At 46.9% G+C, this 20273-nt stretch overlaps 2 protein-coding genes across 9 annotated transcripts; one reads left to right on the top strand and one right to left on the bottom strand.

Moving 5' to 3' along the window:
- The first annotated feature begins 61 nt into the window (after positions 1 to 61).
- On the top strand, positions 62 to 3283 carry rassf11 (Ras association domain family member 11). 2 transcript variants are annotated; one of them, XM_081707934.1, is made up of 4 exons: positions 62 to 690; positions 919 to 945; positions 1123 to 1228; positions 1692 to 3283. In XM_081707934.1, the coding sequence occupies exons 3-4, from the start codon at positions 1126 to 1128 to the stop codon at positions 2960 to 2962; spliced, it is 1374 nt and encodes a 457-aa protein (XP_081564060.1). In that variant the 5' UTR covers positions 62 to 690; positions 919 to 945; positions 1123 to 1125; the 3' UTR covers positions 2963 to 3283. The 2 variants fall into 2 exon arrangements, with proteins under 2 accessions (XP_081564060.1, XP_026885492.2); XM_027029691.3 differs by lacking the exon at positions 919 to 945.
- On the bottom strand, positions 3104 to 20227 carry csde1 (cold shock domain containing E1, RNA-binding). Of its 7 annotated transcripts, XM_027029679.3 has the most exons (23): positions 20134 to 20227; positions 16630 to 17365; positions 13312 to 13500; positions 12405 to 12594; positions 11977 to 12143; positions 11466 to 11552; positions 10589 to 10686; positions 10346 to 10427; positions 10105 to 10233; positions 9824 to 9949; positions 9456 to 9671; positions 9158 to 9298; positions 8193 to 8363; positions 7878 to 7889; positions 7611 to 7625; positions 6942 to 7049; positions 6489 to 6664; positions 6241 to 6353; positions 6033 to 6152; positions 5633 to 5811; positions 5326 to 5489; positions 4951 to 5083; positions 3104 to 4762 (listed from the first exon to the last, which is right to left on the bottom strand). In XM_027029679.3, the coding sequence occupies exons 3-23, from the start codon at positions 13468 to 13470 to the stop codon at positions 4715 to 4717; spliced, it is 2634 nt and encodes an 877-aa protein (XP_026885480.1). In that variant the 5' UTR covers positions 13471 to 13500; positions 16630 to 17365; positions 20134 to 20227; the 3' UTR covers positions 3104 to 4714. The 7 variants fall into 7 exon arrangements, with proteins under 7 accessions (XP_026885480.1, XP_081564056.1, XP_026885483.1 ...); XM_081707930.1 differs by lacking the exon at positions 7878 to 7889; XM_027029682.3 differs by lacking the exon at positions 13312 to 13500.
- Positions 20228 to 20273: the final 46 nt, after the last annotated feature.

The raw sequence follows: 20273 nt of genomic DNA, 5'->3' as shown, positions 1-20273 counted from the left end.
TCTCCTAGCAAAGGCTGTGCAGCGTCCGGGGCAGGGACGGGTCAAGGCACGCCCTTCGTTGGGTAAAAGCAGGAATAAAGGCATCCTAAATACTGCTAAAAGTGCAAGTCTTTACACAAGGATGAACGTAACGTTTGCTTTTGGATCTGTACACACTTAATGAACTCTCTAAAGTAGACTAACTGTTTAGAACAATGTACAGAGGGGTTCCGTTAAGACATTTATGGAATTAGTAATATGCCATCTCCTTTTAAAGTGCTTAGATAACAGACGTTCAGGGCGTCTAGTCAAGTGGCCCTGGAATAAATAAATCCCTGTCTAAACTCTCATGAAACCCTTGATAAAAGGTAGAAAGTCAATCCCGGATGATTTCCGTAATTAAGCAAGACTGCCACCAATTCATCACCCTGCAGTTTAAATGATTAAAACGCGAGGCAATTCTGTCTACAACAAAATACAAAATAAAGCGCAGGACAGCGAGCGGAAATGCTGTGATAAGAGTAGAGCAATTCTGAGGCAGTCGCCCTTATCAGCGTTGATCGTAGTGTTTACTGGAAAGGGTTTGTACCCACACACACTCACTGCCGCTGTCCTGGGTCTCAAACACACGGATTTTTGTGAAATGTTGGAGGATCCAGTAGTTCTATTCAGGGAGCTGTACAGACCCGGTGAGCAATATTTTGGATAAAGGTATGTTCCTACTTGTTTTTCGGTTGCATTTTTAATTTAATTAAAAAAAAACAACAAAAAAACAACCTTCATTAACGTTATAACCTCATCTTGCAATATACATTTTAAAAATTCTTAGGTTTTCTGAATTGCTTAAAATTGATTAATAGTAGTCTCCATTGGATGTGTTTACATGTAATGATGAATACTTGCAGAAAATATTTTAACTGACATTATTCCTCCTTGCAGCCACTGATAGGGAGGAAAAGAAGGAAGGTCTCATTTTTCAAATATTCTTGTGCATATGCCAAATTAATCTTGTTCAGTATGGGTGCTCGTAAGATATGGTTAAAATGTCTCTTATTTGACATTTCTTTATTTTATTGGAATGTGTTATTACAGGAAGTAAGTGACAAAGTGAATAGGATCCCCCCCCCCCCATTTTTTTTTTAGAGAATGGAGGTAAAGGTATATGTTGAAGGTATTCAGCGTATCGTCTGTGGCGTCACGGACAAGACCACCTGTGAAGAAATAGTCATTGCACTAGCACAAGCTACAGGTAAGTGAATAAGACGACCCATCTTTCTTAAACCCGTTCGGGTAACAAAGTCCTCTTCCCTCATGGAGATAGTATCACTGGATTTAATCAAATCGAATGTCATTCCTCCCTTTAAAATTAAGCATAGCTCATTGCTTTCACAATGGAATGGAATTTCATGAGCTTGCTGCCCCAGTCTAGCGAGGGAGCAGTATATTAAACTTGCTTTCCGGGTAGGCGGAGCACTTCTATGAAAAAACCAGGGCCTTGTCTCTCACTGATGCTTGCGTTAAGATCATCTTAATGGAGGGTCACTGCTACTTTTGCTGCCCTTTACCAAGGGTCTTTGTGCACAGCGCTTTTGGGAAAATCCAGCCGAGTGCGCCGAAAAGCACGTTGGCTGCCTGCACAATATGGAAGCGGCCCATGTGACTTGTGCTCTCTCCATCCTTCCTCACTTTCAACCACTTCATCTTCCCTGCAGGTCGCACAGGACGCTACACACTGAGAGAAAAGGTCAAAGAGTACGAGCGCAACGTGACTCCTGGAGAACGACTCCTGGAGTCCCTGACGAAGTACGGCCAGCAAGCCAGGGAGGTCCAGCTCACCCTGCAGCACTTGGGGCCCTCGCTGGGGGAAGGGACAAACGAGCCACTGGCTCCACTGAGGCGAGGCGAGGCAGAGGGGAGAACGCGGAGGGGGGTCGGAGGGGCCGGATTGCACCGGCAGAGCCTCCCGCTGCTGTCCTGTCTACGACTTCACCCGGAGCCGCTCCCCGAGGAGCTGAAGAAGCCCAAGCGGAAGTCACTCACGCTGATGGAGGAAGCGTGGGGCTGGCTGGAGAACCTGGGCAGGGTTGGGAGGCAGCAATTAGGACGAGATAAGGGCAAATGCAAGGATGACGATAAAGGAGATGGCCGCTCAGATAGCGCAGGGGCCAGGCCCGGCAAAATTGCCCCGGCCTCTGGGGCATTGCAGGGAAGAGACAAAAAAGAGAAACACAAGTCAAGGGAGGACCAGACCAGGATCAGTCGTCTTGGAAAATGCGGAAAAGAAACCCTCGAATACGAGGTGGTGGGAAGGAATGTTGGAGCAGAACAGAGTGACGGATCCTTCGAAGCGGTGAGGGGCGAGGAGGCGGAACTGAGAAGGATAATCATCCAACAGCAGGCTTGTCTGAGGGAGCTGGAACTCAAAATAGACTCCTCTGACGAGCAGAGCCGTCTACTTGAACTGCAACAAGCAGAAAGATGGAGCGCGGAGCGCATCCCACTGCTGTCTGAGGAAGAGGAGGAACAACTTGAGTTCTGGCTCAACGAACTGAAGGCAGAGGGGGATTATGAGAAAGACCTGCAGACAGAGTTCCTGCAGCTGAAGGAGAAAGTGGCAGAGTGCAAGAACAAACTGGAGGAGTACAAAGCCAAACTGCTGCACGCAGACGGGACAAGTTCCTCTGTTCAGACAGTCCAGTCAGAGGAGGTAGAAAGCACCTCGGGCTCAGCAATGGAGGAGAAAACCGTAGCCGATAGTCCAGGGGGAGGCAGTAAGGAAAGAGCTGCAATTACCACAGTGGATTCAAAACTCCCTTGTGTGTTGGAGTCAGCAAATCAGATAGAGTCTCAGCCAAGTGGGCCCTCGGAGCTAAGGGAATGGTGGTCTCGCTGGGCCCAGGCTCAGAAACCCACCCAAGGGTCTACACCAAAGACTGTACACCGCTCAGAGCTAACAATACACCTTGGAAGCACGAGGGTTTAAGATGATTAACGTTTGCATAGTTTGTATGTAGATACTAAGCATATATCATATGTTTGGGGCATGAAATAAAGATCTGTTGTATTTAACAACTAATGGGGGATATGTGTAAATCTGACGACCACGAACGGTGCACAAGAGAAATGAATTTCATAAAACGTTTATTTCATTCAAGACCATTAACAAAAGTATAGAGGAGAACATGTGGTTCAACAGTAACCCACTGATCTCCAGAGAAGGTTCATAACAGTAATATTCTGATTTTCAGTAAGAAGCACAGCAAAGTCTCTATCCACAAAATAATTGAAATCCTGATCTTTGAGATTTCAGATGGAACCTTGTGTTTTATATTCCACTTTCATTTCTCACATTACACAACTTGGTTTTATTCTGGATTTTGAACCTCCCACTAAGTAAAACGCACACGTTACATATAGGATCATTTATCCACGCTTATTTGGGATGCAGACCAGTTTAATTCTACTTGGAGGGAAAAGGGGGGGGCAGGGGGTTAAAAAAAAAAGAAAGAGACACCCTAAAACTGTTGGTATATTTTGGTGACCAGCTGTGGATAGAGTATACATCTATTGTCATTTGTTTCATTTATAGACTTTAGGCACCTTAATCTTACTTTATTTTACTTATTAGCAGACAGTTTAAATAGAATAAAAAAAAAAAAAATTAAAAAAAAGATGAAAGTAAGAAAAATACGGTGTGCAAAGGAAGAAAGGGGCAGAGTGTAAAAGGACTGCAGGACGCTAGATGCCATTAGGAATTCTGCACCTGAAACAAAGGTAACGGAGTTTGGGAAACCAAGGCTGGGGGGGAAAAACCTTTCAAAACGCATACAGAATTAACGGAACCAAATCAAACTTGATTGGAAAAAAAAAAAAAAAAAAATCAAACAAATCAAATCAGTTACACAAACATCACACACAGAAGCAGTCTTAGTCTACAACACGGCGTTGTTTCAGACCCGAGTGGCTTGGAAATGTGCATTGAACGAATGAGCAGTAAAAGAAAAGAAAAAAAAAAAAAAAAAGGGGGGGGGGGTGACCCACAGGACAAAACATTTCATGAAATGAACCAAATTAATAGATCAACCACCTGAAAGAGTGAAGGACTCAATCTGGAAGAGACATACTTGACATGGTGAGTGGGTTTGCACTGAGAGGACAGAAAGAACCAAAGTTATCCCAAATTATCCAAATGCCTCACTCCCACTTCCGCGGGGAAGATAGGTGGAGACAAAAGGAGCAGGCACAGAATTCCAGACATTTCCACTTTGCTCTGAGGTTGGAACAGATTAACCACCTCGCAGTCGCCATGCCTGACTTCCATAGGCAGGGCTGGACCACAAAACGGGTTTTTTCCAACATGGTCTTCAACACGTTCCATTCTCATACCTTTTTTTTTTTTGTTTGTTTTTTTTAAATACTCGATACGTAACTCACACGGAACATACACATACACACAACCAGGGAATTCGCATCGATGACAAGCTCGCAATCACCACACTAACATGAAAAGGTCAGACGAGATGAGTGGACTCTTTTGGAAGGGATTCTGGGACAGGGAGGTGGTGTGTACATGCTGATTGGTGTATGGGTGGGTAAGTGGGTGTGCCTAGGTGTGACTCCATGTGTCTTATTGGTGTTTAACAGTGCAAAACCCATCCCCGTCCTTTAGGCTTGATTGCTTCTGTTCTCTGAGGTGCTGTAGTCATTGCAGAGAGGGAGGAGCAGCAGACAGTAGTCAGTCAATCACGCCAGCCTGGCGAGGCTTCCTCTCCATATTGAAGCCCTTGGAGGAAGGCAAGCAAACCACCCTCAGTTGACCAAACACGTTAAAAACAAAGCTGATCTCTCTGGGGAACACGAATTCACGTACTGAAGGCAAGCCTACTTTTTAAATGCTTTCGGTGCTTAAATGTTTGAAACAAAGTTAAGACACGGGTAGGCCGAAACGAAGGGAATTTAAGGCAAGTTTACCTTTGAGTTATCCGGGCCCCGTGGTTGTCTAATGATAACCAGACGAGGGGCACTAGCGTCATCCAAGGTGATGCTTTTCAAGCGATTCACCAGCCGGTCAGGTCGAGGCGTTGCCACCGGTTTAGGACACTCGCTGCAATGGACACACACACACACACACACACACACACCTATTGAGCTCAGAAACAGACACCAGCTAAAAGCAATATTATTGCATTCTTCTGCAGTTAAGAGGTGTTTTTTACAGCCACAATATGCAGACATACTCTCACTCCCAGGTACAGCAGAGATGGCCTTGAATTCAAACTGGGTCCAGGGACATTAAAGCACATGACCTGTTGTGGCAGTGTTGAACAGAGACACGCATGTCCGCACCTGACTCTGCGCACGTTGCAGGCACTGCACTTGCCCGTGCGCTGGTTCAGGATGACCGAGAACTCCACCTCGTCACCGGCCTGAAGCTCCAGGCCGTCCTGCACCTCCTTCATGTGGAAGAACAGCTTCTTGCTCTCACCCACCTCGTACGTGATGAAGCCGAACTGGAGAATGCAGAATCGAGGCGGACAGTTAGGCGGTAGGACCGGGGCACGGCTGCTCGCGCGCAGAGACGTGCGGGTTCTTCAGCAGTCGGGACTGCCCGTGTGTGCAGCGGACCAGCCACGTGGCCACCATGTTGCGTTACCTGGTCTTTCACGCACTCCACCAGTGCGCGGCGCTGTGGGACGACGTTGCAGGCCATTCTCTGCCCGGTCTGAACCACCGTGCACAGCTGGAACTTCACTAGCTCCCCTTTCTGCAGGCAGTCGCTTTTATTGGCCATGCCCACAATGCCAAACGGGTAACACTGCCCCCTACTGGAGCCTGGTAGGGTCAGGCCAACAGGGTACAAAGAAGAATCAAAACCCACATATGTACTGGATATACAGGCCATCCTGCTTGTTGGCTTAGACATTTTCCTGACACTAGCAAGCACTACTTGTGTGCAGTCAGTCGTAAATAACTACAGTAAGTAAGCAGCAAATATGCAGGACTTGCAGTGGGACGGCACAAAGTAACGCGCATTTGAAGCCGGGGCTGCTCACCTTCTTCTGTGACCTCAATCAGGCCCTGGTACTCGGTCTGAGAGGGATCCACGCTCCGCAGGGGCCTCACCACCTTCCCCAAAGACACAGCACTGCTAACGTCCTCTCCCACGCCATTCACTGGAAACGCACACAGATGTCCCCTCAGGAACATGACCTGATCCGTTCGCATCAAAACGTCGGCGGGCCAACTATGAACCAGCCATACCAGGTGGAACTTTTGTGACCTTCTCTGCACTGACTTTATTCCCCTTCCCTTTAGATAAGGTGTACTCCACGGTATCGCCCAGGTCCAGACTGTCCACACCACCGCACATCTCACTGCACATGTACACACACACAGTTAATAAAAGGACAACCCACCAAACCTGGCGTTAGAAAATAAGAACAGAGACAGATGACGGGACAACTGCAGGCAAACTGCTCCCAGGAGACCTGCGCCGGGCCCCGCGTCACCTGTAATGGAAGAAGATCTCCTGGTCGTGGTTTGCGGTCTCGATGAAGCCAAAGTTGTCCTTCAGAGTGGCTATGAAGCCCAGGAGCCTCTTGGTGTTGGTGGTGCGGTTGAGGATCTTGATGGAGACGGCACTCTGCTGGCCGGTCCTCTTCACCTCGCTGATGGCAAACTCTACCTGCAAAGGGTTGTGTCGGAAAATACACTCGCTTTCAGTTATGGAAATCTTTAATCCCTATGCTCAGACAGAGATGCCACTGAACAGCAACATAATGCTTCGTTTCTCAGTGTCCTGAAAAACAAAATACCGAATACAGTACTGACAGGAAAGGGGCCTGCAAAAGGTCTATATAAAAAACAAAAACAAAAAAAAAACCCATCAGGTCTTAGAAACCATGCCAAGGCTAAACGGGAAATCAAAATGTTAGCAGAGACACGAAGATACTGTACAGTACCTTGTCTCCTTGTTGAGGGAGTACTCCTGCCTCCAGGTCTTTGATGTAATACGGCACGGTCAGCTTCACCCCACAGTCCTCATATGCGATCACACCTTCTTCTGCATCCTGCACACACATACCCCCCATGTTTGGTCAAAACTCCAGACGTGGACCGGTGCCTGAAAATCAGCAGCAGTCATGCAGCAGATTCCAAACCAAAAATGACAAAAGGAGCACACTGGATGCCCAAAGCTTACGGATTGCACACCGTAGGAAAAGCAAAAGTTACCACCAGACAAGCAGAGCGACCACTCTGGGCTTGCTGAAAGTGTGCGCTAATTAGTGCTAGTCAGGCTTCAACGTGAACGCAACCCAAGTCAATGCATGACAACTATGAATTATTAGTATGGATATAAATCAAAAGCACAAACGCAAATCGAGTGTTTCGTTTCGAGAGGACCTCAGGAAATAAATGAACTACTTGGTCAGTAGCAACATGTGTAGTAGTGTGTGTGTGTGTAAAAGTGAGGATGTGATCACCAGACTAAGTGCACTGGTAAGCACTGGCTTTACTATTAGCTATCTAGGCTCTTGGTGTCAGAGGCTGCTGTGGCAATAACCAATCACTTTGGCATCATGCTAGTGCTTGTCCAAACAAAGAAACCAAAATTTAAACTCAAATCTGACCTTCTCAACTTTAACCTTGAGAGACGGAAAGAAACAAATTAGTCACTTTCAAGAAGTAATCGTCTTCGAAAGGTCACAGCGACTACACATGAAAATAAGGTCTACAGGACATACGCAAGAGGTAGACCTGCACGGTTTAATGGAAATCGCATTAAGTGCCTTCACAGGTAAACAAAATAGCAGGGAAAAGTGACGGGAAAAGTTCTGTCGATGTTTTATGAGACGCCTGCACGTCTGAAGCATAGCATGCAGGAAACTGAAGCCTACCTTTTCTTTTTTCTAACGAAGAGCATGATTAGAAAAGGGACAAGGAAAAGGGAAGAAAAAGATTAGAGTGAAGGAAAAGAAGAATACAACCAACAAAGTCCTCACAGCTGCCTAAAGGAAAAACAAACAAACCTCAGAGTGCCCAAAAGCTACCATGAGCCTTGCTGTTGAACAAGAGACTTGCGCAGCGGTTTGAGTGCCACGGGGGTGGGAGTGTGCAACATGCAGGCCCAGAGAACACCACATCTCCCTACCGCAGAACGAACCTGACCGGGCAAATACTGTGTATGAGGGAGTACTGAAGGAATCGCCTACCTTCTCTTTGGCCTTGCTGGGGCTGGCGCCGCTCTTGGTGGAAGACGCGCCTGCCGCTTCCTTATCTATCGTGCCCACAAAGCGCTGCTCGGACTGGGTGTGGAAGGACACCGTGCCCTTGGGCAGCTTCTTGATACGGACCGCGTGGTTCCTCTGGGCTGACAGCATGTCCTGGCGGGATGGAGGTGCGGGGTTAGAGCCGGCAATTAATAAGAGATATTAATATTAATGAGACTAACCAAGGTTAGTCATGGGAAGAGCACAGTCAATACCCAACACAGTGTATTAAGCCATCATTTGTTTTGAGGTCTCTGCTACACCAATACAGAAATTTGGCACCAATATCAGAAAACGTTAAAACATTTGTCCTTCGTCAACAAATGAACATTAAATTCGTTTTTTGGCAACCAGACAAAAATCTTGTTAAATATTTCACTGGTTTCTCTTTTTGGTTTGTCCTCATCTTTTCTGAACATCTTATCTTAGACCAAATTAGTCATGAAATGAATACACCTGAATCTGCCTTCCTTACCTGCATGGTGAGTGACAAAGCATCTTCCCTGACCTCAACCTGTCAAAACAACACTGCTGCTACATGAGCCACTCTACTGAGTGTGCGCTGAAAGACAAAAATCAGTTCATCTGAATTCTGAAAGCCCCTTCAACAGGAGGACAGCCACACCATGCTGAGTTAACACTTGCCTTCTGAAGAGACTTCACTTAAAATGTAGATGCTACTCATATAATAAATGCATGTACTTGACTAATGTCCTTCACTTATGTGCTCAAAACAGGGGCAAACAAAAAAAACTTGAACTCTTACTAAGCAGCTACCTTGAGGTACAGGAGTGTGACCGGAGGCCAAACACATAAGCAAAGTCTGACAGGAAAGGACAATGTAAAATCAAAAATATTTTTTAAAAACCCCCAAAAAACCATGGTGCCATCTCTGTCCTGTGACTCACAGGCACGACAGTGAACTCCACTTCATCCGAGATATGCAGTGGGCTCTCCTCCAGGACCTCACTGAAGTGGAAGAACATTCTAGCATCTCGGTCCACACACTTGATAAAGCCAAAGCCATCACGCATCGCAGCTATTACACCCTGGAGAATGATGGGATCCGAGAGAGAGAGGGGACCCACCCCCCCCAAAAAAGGGGGAGGGGAAAAAAAAAAAAAAAGTTTTGTATTTTTGGGTTAATGGCAATACTCTACAACAAAAGACCAGTGTGCAGAAAACGGCTGAACTTGTGTTTCGCACCATTTCACGGGCCTCCTTGGTGAAGCGGAACGTGTCCGGCAGGACGTCGATGTTGGTGGCTCGCTCGAGCTTGTCCCGGCGGTCGGTGGAAATGTTGAACTGGACGTGGTCGCCTTCCAGGAGAGTCACTTTGGATTTGGTGTCTTTCTCCCCAAATAGAAGTTCCTTCTCGGTAAAGTTAATCCTGGCACAAATCCGTCCCGGCAGCGGGTCATTCTGTGCGAAAGGAAAAACACCTTCGACTCCAAACAGGACTCAAAACGGTGAACTGTGCCATGATCGACATGTGCCATTACTACTCCCACCCAATCCAGTCTGAACGACAACCACCACCAGGAAGCAAAAAGAGGAGGTGAAACTGGGAGTACCTGATTCTTGGTGGGAACCTTAGGGATGACCTTGGTAACGGTGCCCTCAAACTGCTCGATGCTGATGTCCTCAAATATAACAGTGCCCTGGGGGAGCAGACGCACGTCCGTAGCCACTTCCTTCCCCTGTGAGGCAAGAAAAGTTAGAAACAGCTGTCCTGTGAACCCAATGGATGAGCAGAGTTTGAAATACTCTCCATTAAGTAGCATCTTTTGTGGTCACAAAAAGAACGATACCGATTACTCATGTTTTTACAGAGCTGTGCATGTCAGAAACTTACATTTCTTTCTTTGATAGTGAACTCGACATCATCTCCAGCCTGTAGGGTCTCCAGGTCGCCCTTGAACTCGCTGTAGTGAAAGAAGATCTCCTTCACCACGTCCGCCCTCTCAATGAAACCAAATGCTTCCTGAGAGTGGATGACAACGCAGACCACAGCTTTAAAACGTGATGCTGCAGAACGAGACGAGCGGACTCCAAATACACCGCGCCATCAACGTAGAAACCTTCCAAAATCTCACCTTTGTGGCGCACACCACACCCTGACACCTCATCTGTTTCTTCTTCACCAACACTACATTACGGGCACTGACTGCTCCAGTGCTGAAAGACAACAAAGACCGTCCACGTCAGCCTACCAGAGGGCTGGAGCCACGGGCCGAGCCCACCGTCACCCCTGTCTTCAACACCACCCTTCAGAGTGGTCGGTGCTGGCCAAACTAAAGCACTGTACTGAACTTGAGAGCCAAAGGAATGCAACTCACTGCTTGTTGGTCTCCATGTAGAAACTGACTTTGTCTCCTGTGTCCAGGTGGATGTTGCCCTCCACATCATCAGGGGTGTAGGTGAGATAAAACACCTCCTGTGAGACAAATTCGAGTAGAAACGTCAGGCCACTTCCACCGTTGCTCCCTTTAGGGATAATACTCCACTGACGGATGCAAGTGGCATTAAATGTTTGCTGTGTGACTGAATGTCCTTTCAACTCTGCGAGACCTTGGACGGTGAAGACTAGTTCCAAATGATGTGTAGGCCCCGGCATGTAAGGGTACTTTGTTGCAGGATGTTACACGTGGAGGCAATATGCAGACTGCTGGCTGGAGCGAGAGACAGCGGGTGGCGGGTATATGAGAGTAGGAGACAGGTGCCAGGGGATTTGTAGCCAAGTCTGCCACATCTTTGCTGGTGGAATTTGGTTTTTGAGGCCATAGGCCAAGTTACCGTCATGTCTAGAATAGCAAATCTAGACCGGAGACTGCACCAACAGTGCCAGCAGGGCTGGGTATGGCCTTAGTCACCAGGGAAGCCAGAATGGATCTGCTGTGTTAGGAAGCGTCTAGTGGTGTAGTGGCTGATCGCCGTTTAAAAGAACTTGGAGGGTGGTGGGTCTGGGACGGCCTGGACGCGTTAACTCCTCAAAACACAGGCAAAGGAAGGTGCCTGCCTGCTGATCCCTGTGAAGAGCTTAGTGGGTTCTTAGGGGTTTATTTTGAGAGAAGTGAGTGGCCTGGGCCACATGCCAAACCCTAACGGTTTATGATGTTAATGATGCACTGTTTAATTGAAAAGTATTTAAACTACTGGAACACAAGGCAACAGCAGAGGCAAAGAGCTACAAGTAGAGTCAGAAGTGTGCCGTACCCCGTTCCTCTCGTAACACACGCTGCCGGTGGGGACCTGGCTGGGTGCAGACTTCCCATCCAGCTGGCAGGAGATGGCCGACACCACCTGAAGAGTGGCATTGCCCACAGACATGGAGTTAGACATGGCTCTGGTCAGCATTACAACGCAAGTAGCATGCCATTCATTTAAACAATTAAAGGAGAAATTTAGTTCAAATAAATCAACCACCCAATAATCTTGTAACACCACAAAAACAAACAAACAAAACCAACCACATGGCACAGACATTCAAGCCCATTCTGAACTCACAAAAAAAAGGAAATTCATTAATTTCTATTACTCAATGTAAGATCTGATAACTTTAAAAAAAGATGACAAACATCCCCAGACGAGTGAGCTTAAAATGAGCCTGAAAACCCCCTACCTTAGCAGGAAAAAACAGACAGATGGAGACAAACAAACGAACAAAGACAAGGACATTGATGAGACAAGGACAAACAGACAACCAAGAGAAAATGTGTTCCTTAACTGGATGAATATAACCATGCAGCACAGTAAATGGAGAGGCGTGCAAGTCAGGCCCCACCTGCCCAGAGATTCGCTCTTCGGGCAACACCTCTGCCTTGATCTTTACCAGCTTCACAGCAATTGGCTTGCCCGTGCGCCTGTCAGAGGACACCTCAAACTCCACATCGTCTGAGGGAGGGACAAATGTCAGTGAGACGTGCCATTTTAGACAATAACAGTCAGAAACACCACGCAGTGACGGGCCTCAGGCTACGCCACCATCCAGTTTCAGTCGACATGGCATCCTTACAGAGACGAGGCTAGGCTCCGCCCCCAAAACGGGAGCCTTGCTACTCATCCGCACGCCTGCTGAGACACACATGCACGCTCCGCTCCTCCCGCCAACGTCATCCAACGCCGACCCACTTCCCCCCCACCCCCACCCCTCACCTCCAATCTTGAGCTCCTGCAGGTTTCCGTTGTATTGCGAGCAGTGGAAGAAGAGGCGGGCTTGCCTCTCCGAGCACTGGATGAAACCGTAGGAGGCGAGCAGCTTCTCCACCACGCCCGTCTCCCGCAGGCCTGCGCCCGTGCCGTTGGCGAAGCCGTTGCTGTGTAGCAGGCTCGGGTCGAAACTCATCTGCACGGGGAAGAGAGACGAGCGGGGAGTGAAGGGTGGCCCACATGCGCAACGTTTTGTGTGTAGCTTGGGGAAGCGCTTATATACACACAAGTGAAAAATGATACAGGAATGAGACGGTATCGCTGGACAGCGTACAACGTGTGTTTGGCATGTGTATTAGGTTTTGGGTACAACTGCCCAAGAGTTTCAAGTGAAATAGGGAAATTCTGCTGTCACTAACACAGCAAACATGTTTTTAGTGTAACTTTCCTGTACTGGGGTTCTAACAAAATGATCATACTCACAGACCTGGTTAAAGCCTCAGCCAGAATTCTCTCACTCACTCAGCACACAACATCATAAACAACATATTAGCGACTTCTAGTCGTTTCGGCAAGAGCCACTGTTGAAATCCATCATGAATTCAAGGGGCTCCCTGACCAACAAACAGGAAAATCCATCCATGTTCGTGCACATACAGAATCTAAAAGGAGCATGGTTTTATTACTCCAGCGGGAGACATGAATTTATGAACAAGCATTGGGGGGAAAAAAAAAATCTGGCAATCAAACCAATTTAACACAGACAGCCCGAGTAACTTTCTCCAGATTCCTCAAACTCAGGCGTGCCACTGCTTGTGCGTACCAAGGTGACACTCAAACTGCACCAATTTCAAAGCATGCGGTTAGCTCCAACGGAGTTCCACACCAGTTAGTCTGGAAGGGCACCACTTACGGATCTCTGGTACAAAGGAGTACGCTTATGCTTCTTCCCTCCTGCTGCACGAGAGGCGTGGCAGGAGACGGAGGCGGAACGGGGGATTGGCTGACTGATGGAAGAGGGGGCGGGGGCAGCAGCAGGGGAAGCAGGGGCATTGGCCTGTGCCCTTTCCATCTTCAACTGAGGGCTTAGGGCTAAAGGGCACTGAGAGAAAAGGTGTAAAAGGGATTCAATATAAACTCCACTAACCATTAAAAAAAAAATGCATTAGCACAAACAAATGAATCCCTTTACATGGCAACAGTGTCATGAACATTAAATCTTCCAGTGTAAGAAAAACAATCTCAATAACATAAAAGACCGAAAAAGATCTTAAGCATCGGTCAAATACTTCCAAAATTGGCTTGGCACAGATGTGTCTAGAACCCGTTACACCCATGCCAAACACAGGGAGGATCTGAAGCCTCTGAGATGATCAGCGCGCCATAGTCGTTGGAATGTTTCGACTTCCCTTCGATATGGCCAAAATTGTGCTACACTTAAAACGTGTTCCCGAAAGGCACTTTTGCAACGACGCGTGAGCGTATGCATCAGTTTACAACAACAGCTGCTTTGACGTAAACGCACAGGCAATCCACATGCAGAGATGCGCTGCTTTTGGAAACTGAAGAGTCGGATAGAATAACAGAAGGGCCATCGTGGCAAAGCAGAGTAATGGCGCCTGGAGATTATTTAATTGTACTTCTTATTCTATCCGGGATTTCTGTTCACACCAAGGGAAGTCAAGTATAAAAGAAACGACTGGAGGCGGTGGAGGCCTGAGGTGGTGCTGCTACGTAACGCAGTAATGGCAAATGGTGGGTTACGTGAGAAGGGCGCAGGGGGACCAGCCTCGACCATTGGGTCATTCTGCAGCAAACTCTGAAATAGATTCTCTGCGGGCCATATTGAGAGTTAAATCCAATGCCCCAGGCAACAGAATGAAGTTAAATGCCCACTGGGAGCCAAAGGAAACGGTGCAGTGCCATGTGCCTGAACGTATTTCGCGGTCCTGAAGATCTCCATTTGATGCCAAATGTGCATTTCCTAAACGCCAGAACATTCGAGAACCACGCAGGGCGCCATCGTGGAGTGGCGCGCCTGGGGATTCGACACCTAAATGCCAACATCAAGTACAATATACAACATGCGTTACAGAGTTCTAACATCAGTGAAATGGTACGCTAATTGTAACCAGTCAGCCCAAGGACGGAAAAGCTGGTTCTCCCAGTGGTGAAGGGAAAAGAAAGATTGTAACAAGCAGCAATTGAGCCAACATCAAAATTCAAAAAGTGAAAGGGAGAAAAACAAAAACTAATGAACAACTGAACGCTTTCCATTACGAAAAATGACCGGACCACTTCGTGCGTCACTGACTGCTATTAAATCTGCTAGCATCCAACTTGTCAGTAGCCAGTGGTGTTGGTGAGTGAAAAAACAGCCAACCAACTCACAGCCACCTACAGACAACGTCCTTGGTCCTTGCCTGCCACCTCTCTGACCGCCTCTGAGCCGAAGCTAGTCTCTGAGCCCGGTGACTGGGTAGTGTGGTCATGGAAAGGTTAAGCTGGACAGATCACAAGAGGGACGGAGGTGGGGTGTTTGATGGAAGGACGAGGAGGAGTGCGGTGAGCAGACGGGCGGCACTTACGGATCGGCCGTACGGAGAGAGGCTGAGCCCGACAGGGGAGGTGCTGCTCAGGTCAGCGCTAACAAACGCAGCAGGAGGCGACGCAGGCAACGTAAACTCTACAAAGCCTTTCCAGGGACTGCCCATTATATCGCCCATACAACCCTGACCAAACGTTACCACACTGGGGTCAGCCTGGATTAAAACTACTTCTTTTTGAGGTTTCTTATTCCCCGATTTTTCCGCCTGTTTGCAGATTTGCCTTTTTACATACAAATTTGGTTTTCCTCCCCACCCCCCTCCCCCGAGGCTGACACCTCTGGATTTCTGCAAAAGGTAAAGAGAACAAGAGGAAGGGAGGTGGGAGAAACTCGAAAACAAAAGAGTGGGGTGTGGGAGAAAGAAAAAGACAAGAAGAGCCAGTGAGAAGAGCGACACAGTCAGGAGTAAAACTGAGGGGAAGGACATTAAAGGCTCGTGTCAGGGTAGGACCGGCACAAGCAGGCCAAGCACGCACGGTGCGGCTAGGAGATCGCAGCGAACCCCTGTCAATTCTTCTTTTAACCAGACAGGAAAACCTTAGGTTCAACGTGTAGTACTGTCCGGCTTGAAGACTTTTTAGATGCAAGTCAGGGTTTTAATGCAAAGGAAAGAAACGAAACGAATCGCATCGCGTCAAGCGCAAATATGTTGTGGCGCAAACGTGGGCTTACTGCTTTGTTTAACCTCAGATATAAAAAGCAACCTTCAGCTCTGCTGCTAGCGGTTTTGCTTCCAAGAACAAAACATGTGGGCATTTACATTTATGGCTATAAATTAAAGCAGATCATTGATTTTCCATCAAGGCATAGATGCACTGCATAAAATGATTCATTTCAGTTGCATCAAAGGAGAGAAAACCGAGAGCAGTCAAATATTTAACGACAAAAGGACAGATACAAGGGGCATTAACAATTTCTGCATTTTCTTATGTAGACGGAAAATTGCGATAAAAGTAACCCAATAGTCCATCTTACTATCTTGATTACTTTAACCTGTGTTCTCTGGGAAGGATTTTAGAGTTCCTGTAAGAACTGTACATAAGGCAGCAACATTACTTATGTCTCAATAGCACGCCAGGTTTGATATACTGGCCACTTTTATCAACACTATACTGCACTGAGAGTAATGGCTGTCTGTAGGAGTGTTACAAGTTTAGTCAGTCATTATAAACATGTACGGTTATGATTCGATTTATGCTACGCTTTATTGAGCAGGTACCGTCAGTGCTACCAGAATACAGATCGATTTTAATTAAAATGACTACAATACTTTTCATACATTTTGCAAGTAGCTGACTGGATGCTGGCACATTGATTCCTCTTACCTTTTTAACCCATTTTTATTTCAAGTTAAATATTACACTTATATTTTCAAATCTTTTCAAGCCTGTGTGTCCTGTTATTAATACTTCATAAATGCTCCACCGTTGGCTGCGGTGCAGTAACTGCACTGCAAGATATGGCCTCCGATTCCCATCACAAATGTCCTGAAGTCTGAACCTTTTCACTGCTAGGAACACTACTCAAAATCAAGTCTGCAGCTACCTCTTGAATACAGTTGACAAATGATGATGAAAATTGACAAGATGATTTAAAAAAAAAAAAATAGACTGGAGCACCTACCTTGCGTAGATGTCCTGGAATGCCGTTAGGAGCTGGGCCCTCAAACCCTGAACCAATGTTTTATACTCTTTGTTCTTAAGCACGCACACTCGCTTGCTTCAGATTTCTGGCACAAGTTCTACTAAAAAAAAAAAAATTAAAGAAAGAGGGGGGGGGGAAAAAGAAAAAAAAGACCACCCTAAAAGGGGAGGGATGAACAAAAAAAGGTGGGGGGGAGGGGGTAAAAAACCAAAAGGCAGGTATGGAGACACTTCTTCGGACAAGATGAACAGCGCAAGATGGGGGGGTGGACACGGGGGTGGGGGGGCAACTGAGAGAGAAGGTTAAACTAGCAGACAGCAGCCCTCGCCGCACCCTGGCGCAGTCAGAGGTGCGAGGAGGATGAGTAGGGCTTGGAGCAGCGTTGGGACGTGTGCTTTGTCAAAGCTGTTGAGTAGGCACAAACTTCTTGTCTCAGATCAGATGTCTTCTCCGTGAATGTCGACGGTCGCTCGCTTCGGTCCAAGTCGTTTCCCGTTCCTGTTTCCACGAGGTCTTTGGTTGCTTTGTTTGGTTGTTACGGTTCGCTCATTTGTTTCATTGCAGTGAAGGTCCGTCGCGTCTTCGGGGTCGTTGCACCATTGGGTTGTTCCTCGGGGGCGTTTCTTCAGTTTTCCTTGGTTTGTTTCTTCTGATTGATCTGAACTTGAAGTAGGAGTTTCAGGATGGTACAAAATCAATTCTTTTTCACTTCATACTGTTCAAAAGACAAAACGAAAAGGAATGCAAAGATTAAAACAACAGTTCGCATAGGCTTACGCAAACGGCCAGTTCTCCACATTAAGCCAAACCTTTAACAAACTTTAATGTTCATTGTTAAGTTATTTTAAACCTTTAACATCAGGAACCCCCTGCAATCAAACCCATATTATCTAGAATTCTCTTTCCTCCAGTCATCTACACTCCCTCCTCACAAAGTACGCACGATGCACCCCAACGTGCGTCCTCTACTTAAGCATGTGCTCTGTACAGGCAGTCGGATCCTGTTACCCCCATCGATAGTTAATCGCGGACAATCAATATTTAATCCTATCATGGACAGTTGTCACATATCAATCTGATAAAGCGAGAAAGGGAAAGAAAACCTGGAGCTTGCATTCACAAAAACACCAAGGAAAACAGATTAGGAGAAAGTCTCAAGCATGCTTTCCTCAAAGCAGGTGTTGGAAGACTTCTAAAAGACACAGTCACAAGTGTGTCAAGTACCAAAAGAAAGACTAAAGTCCTACTTCTTTTCTTCTACTCTGCTCCGCTCCATTAATTCTATGATGTGCTGCCCAGGAATTTGCGCGAGCAAATCAGTTCACAGTTGACGAGGGACAACATTATGTCTTTTGCTAACCTCTCAGTCCGTCACATCATTTACTATACTGCACACCGTCAGCGTCAGTGGTGAACATGCAGTGCACGTCACAAACGCACCGCATGTTGCATTTGCGGCAAAAACCTGTTGTAAGGAGAAAGTGACAACTAGAGCTTGTGCAGTCTAATTCCAGTTAGTGTTTGGGTGTAGCCACTCCAAAAACTAAACACCATACCCGTTTTTTTTTATTTTACAATTCTACAACCAATGACTAATCTTCTAATATGTAGCCTTAAATTAAGACAGGTCTTTACACTGCTTCATTCAAGCCACGTTTCCTTAATGTGACAAACTCACAGGCCTAAAAATACCATTTTCCTCAGCTGCCCAGTATCGCAAGGGCAGCTGCCTGAACGCTCCCCGTCCTGTGATCAACAAGTCTCGGCGCATACCTTTAGTTAGATGTGTATTTATGGAACACCAACCCATTGCATGTTTAATTCAAACAGACAACTGCCGTTAGGCCATCAGTCCTCCTCACATCCAGGAAAGGGTTCCAGTGAATGTTTTTGGGGGCAAGTCTTATCAGATATTAAAGCTGCATTGCACAAGGCCATCTTTAAAAAGCAGGGAGGCGAAAATAGTCGCAGTGTGTTGCAATGGTACCACACTGCCCTCTCATCGTTCAAAACAAGCCTGGCAAACGGGTCAAGTTCTATCCACGGTAGTGATGGGGCATTCTAAGAAGTGAGCACTTCAGTGGTTGCGATTTAAGAGGACGCCGACTCCAAAACGCGCACGGCATTTAATCACCGTCCTTTAAAAAATAAATAAATAAATAAATAAAATTTAAAAAAAAAAAAACACCACACATGCCCGGTTGGTCAGGTACTACTGAGAAAGCCAATAACTATAATGCATAGTTTTCAGAAAACAACTTTATAACGTGTTATGAGAACACTTTGCGCTTGTACAGTGCGTGCTTTTGAGCTGTAGATGACGCAGCCAAAACCAGTGCAATTCCCCAGATCGCCCACAGACACAACGTTACTTTTAGAGACTTGCTTCACGGCTGTAGACAACACTCCGTGCTTTAGACGCACGATCGGGTGAAATGGCGTCGGCTCCATACACAACATTTACACAACGTCCCGCATGAGCCTTACTCAACTTGCACATGGACTTGCAGCTTTGCTGTTGACCGTTTAGTATAATCCGTTTGAAAAGAAGCCTGCGAAGCACATTAACCTAGCTAGCACAGCCAAGCCAGCGAGAACCCCCCGCCGGACAAATCAGGTTGTGTTGGGTTCAAAGTCAGACGAGGTTGGTCTGAGGCAGAACCATCACCTGAAGAGGCACAGAAACGACAAACAGTCCAGCGCTCCCAAGACTCCACCAGCCTAGAGTTTAAGCAGCTAAAGAGCACAGTCCGGACAGTAACCTGCTTCTGTAGCACGTGTTGAATACGGTCCGGACCGGTGTCAAATTTGTAAACTAAAAACAGGTTATTTTAGTCACACAAACGCGCACAGCTAAGTGAAGGCAACTCAGAGGTCGCTAGCCAACTGGGCCGACCAGCTACAGTCACAGCGTGTTGGTCGGCCAGGTCGTCGACTGGGTCAGTTTTGAACGCCACAGGACGACATGACACGTGTGTAAAATCTGATACCTTTTGTGTCGTCGGGGGGTTTTAAACGTCAGCCGACGGCAGACAGGAATACCGTGCGATGTGTGAGCGGGTCCACCCGGCCATTACCCACAGACCTAGCCCAATAAAGACGCCTTAGCAGCGAGCTAATAAACCACGCTGGAGCAGCGAACACCTCAGCCAAGACAAAACCATGATATCAGGTTTACGTTAAAAAAAAAACCCGCAAAGCTTATTTACATTCATTCGTTGGTTTTAGGGGTTGGCGAGAACCATTTGTTTAAACTACGGCTCTGATTTAAACAGCTAGCTTAGCCAACCAAACGTTACCCGCTACGCCAGATCAAATGATGAGCGTTACCCCCACCCAGGCCTTTCCTCTTTAGCTAAAAGAACACATTAAATACGCCACCACGCTAGCCTAAGCGAACATATATAAAAAGTGTGTCGACGTATGTGTCCAGTTTATCGTCCTAGATCCCTGCAGCACGCACACAAACGGTAGAAATCTTACCCCAACAGCTTTCAGCACTGTCACCAGCGCCGCCATAAGCAGCACGGCACATTACGTAGTGAGAAGAAGGTGGACGCATCGCGATATTTCACGCGTGCACACGAGGTTTAACGAGACTCCTTTGTATTGGTATAAAAGGA

This window comes from Electrophorus electricus, chromosome 25 (genome assembly GCF_041902795.1).
Source record: "Electrophorus electricus isolate QZ-2024a chromosome 25, ASM4190279v1, whole genome shotgun sequence".
NCBI lineage: Eukaryota > Metazoa > Chordata > Actinopteri > Gymnotiformes > Gymnotidae > Electrophorus > Electrophorus electricus.
This window is presented reverse-complemented; position numbering and strand designations above follow the sequence as displayed.

Excerpts from the sequence above, each read along its gene's own strand:
- rassf11 (XM_027029691.3), top strand. The coding sequence starts at position 1,126 with ATGGAGGTAAAGGTATATGTTGAAGGTATTCAGCGTATCGTCTGTGGC. Across the intron at positions 1,229-1,691 it reads TGCACTAGCACAAGCTACAG|GTCGCACAGGACGCTACACA; the intron begins GTAAGTGAATAA and ends TCTTCCCTGCAG.
- csde1 (XM_027029679.3), bottom strand. The coding sequence starts at position 13,470 with ATGGAAAGGGCACAGGCCAATGCCCCTGCTTCCCCTGCTGCTGCCCCC. Across the intron at positions 12,595-13,311 it reads CTCCTTTGTACCAGAGATCC|ATGAGTTTCGACCCGAGCCT; the intron begins GTAAGTGGTGCC and ends TTCCCCGTGCAG. Across the intron at positions 9,672-9,823 it reads AGGTTCCCACCAAGAATCAG|AATGACCCGCTGCCGGGACG; the intron begins GTACTCCCAGTT and ends CCTTTCGCACAG.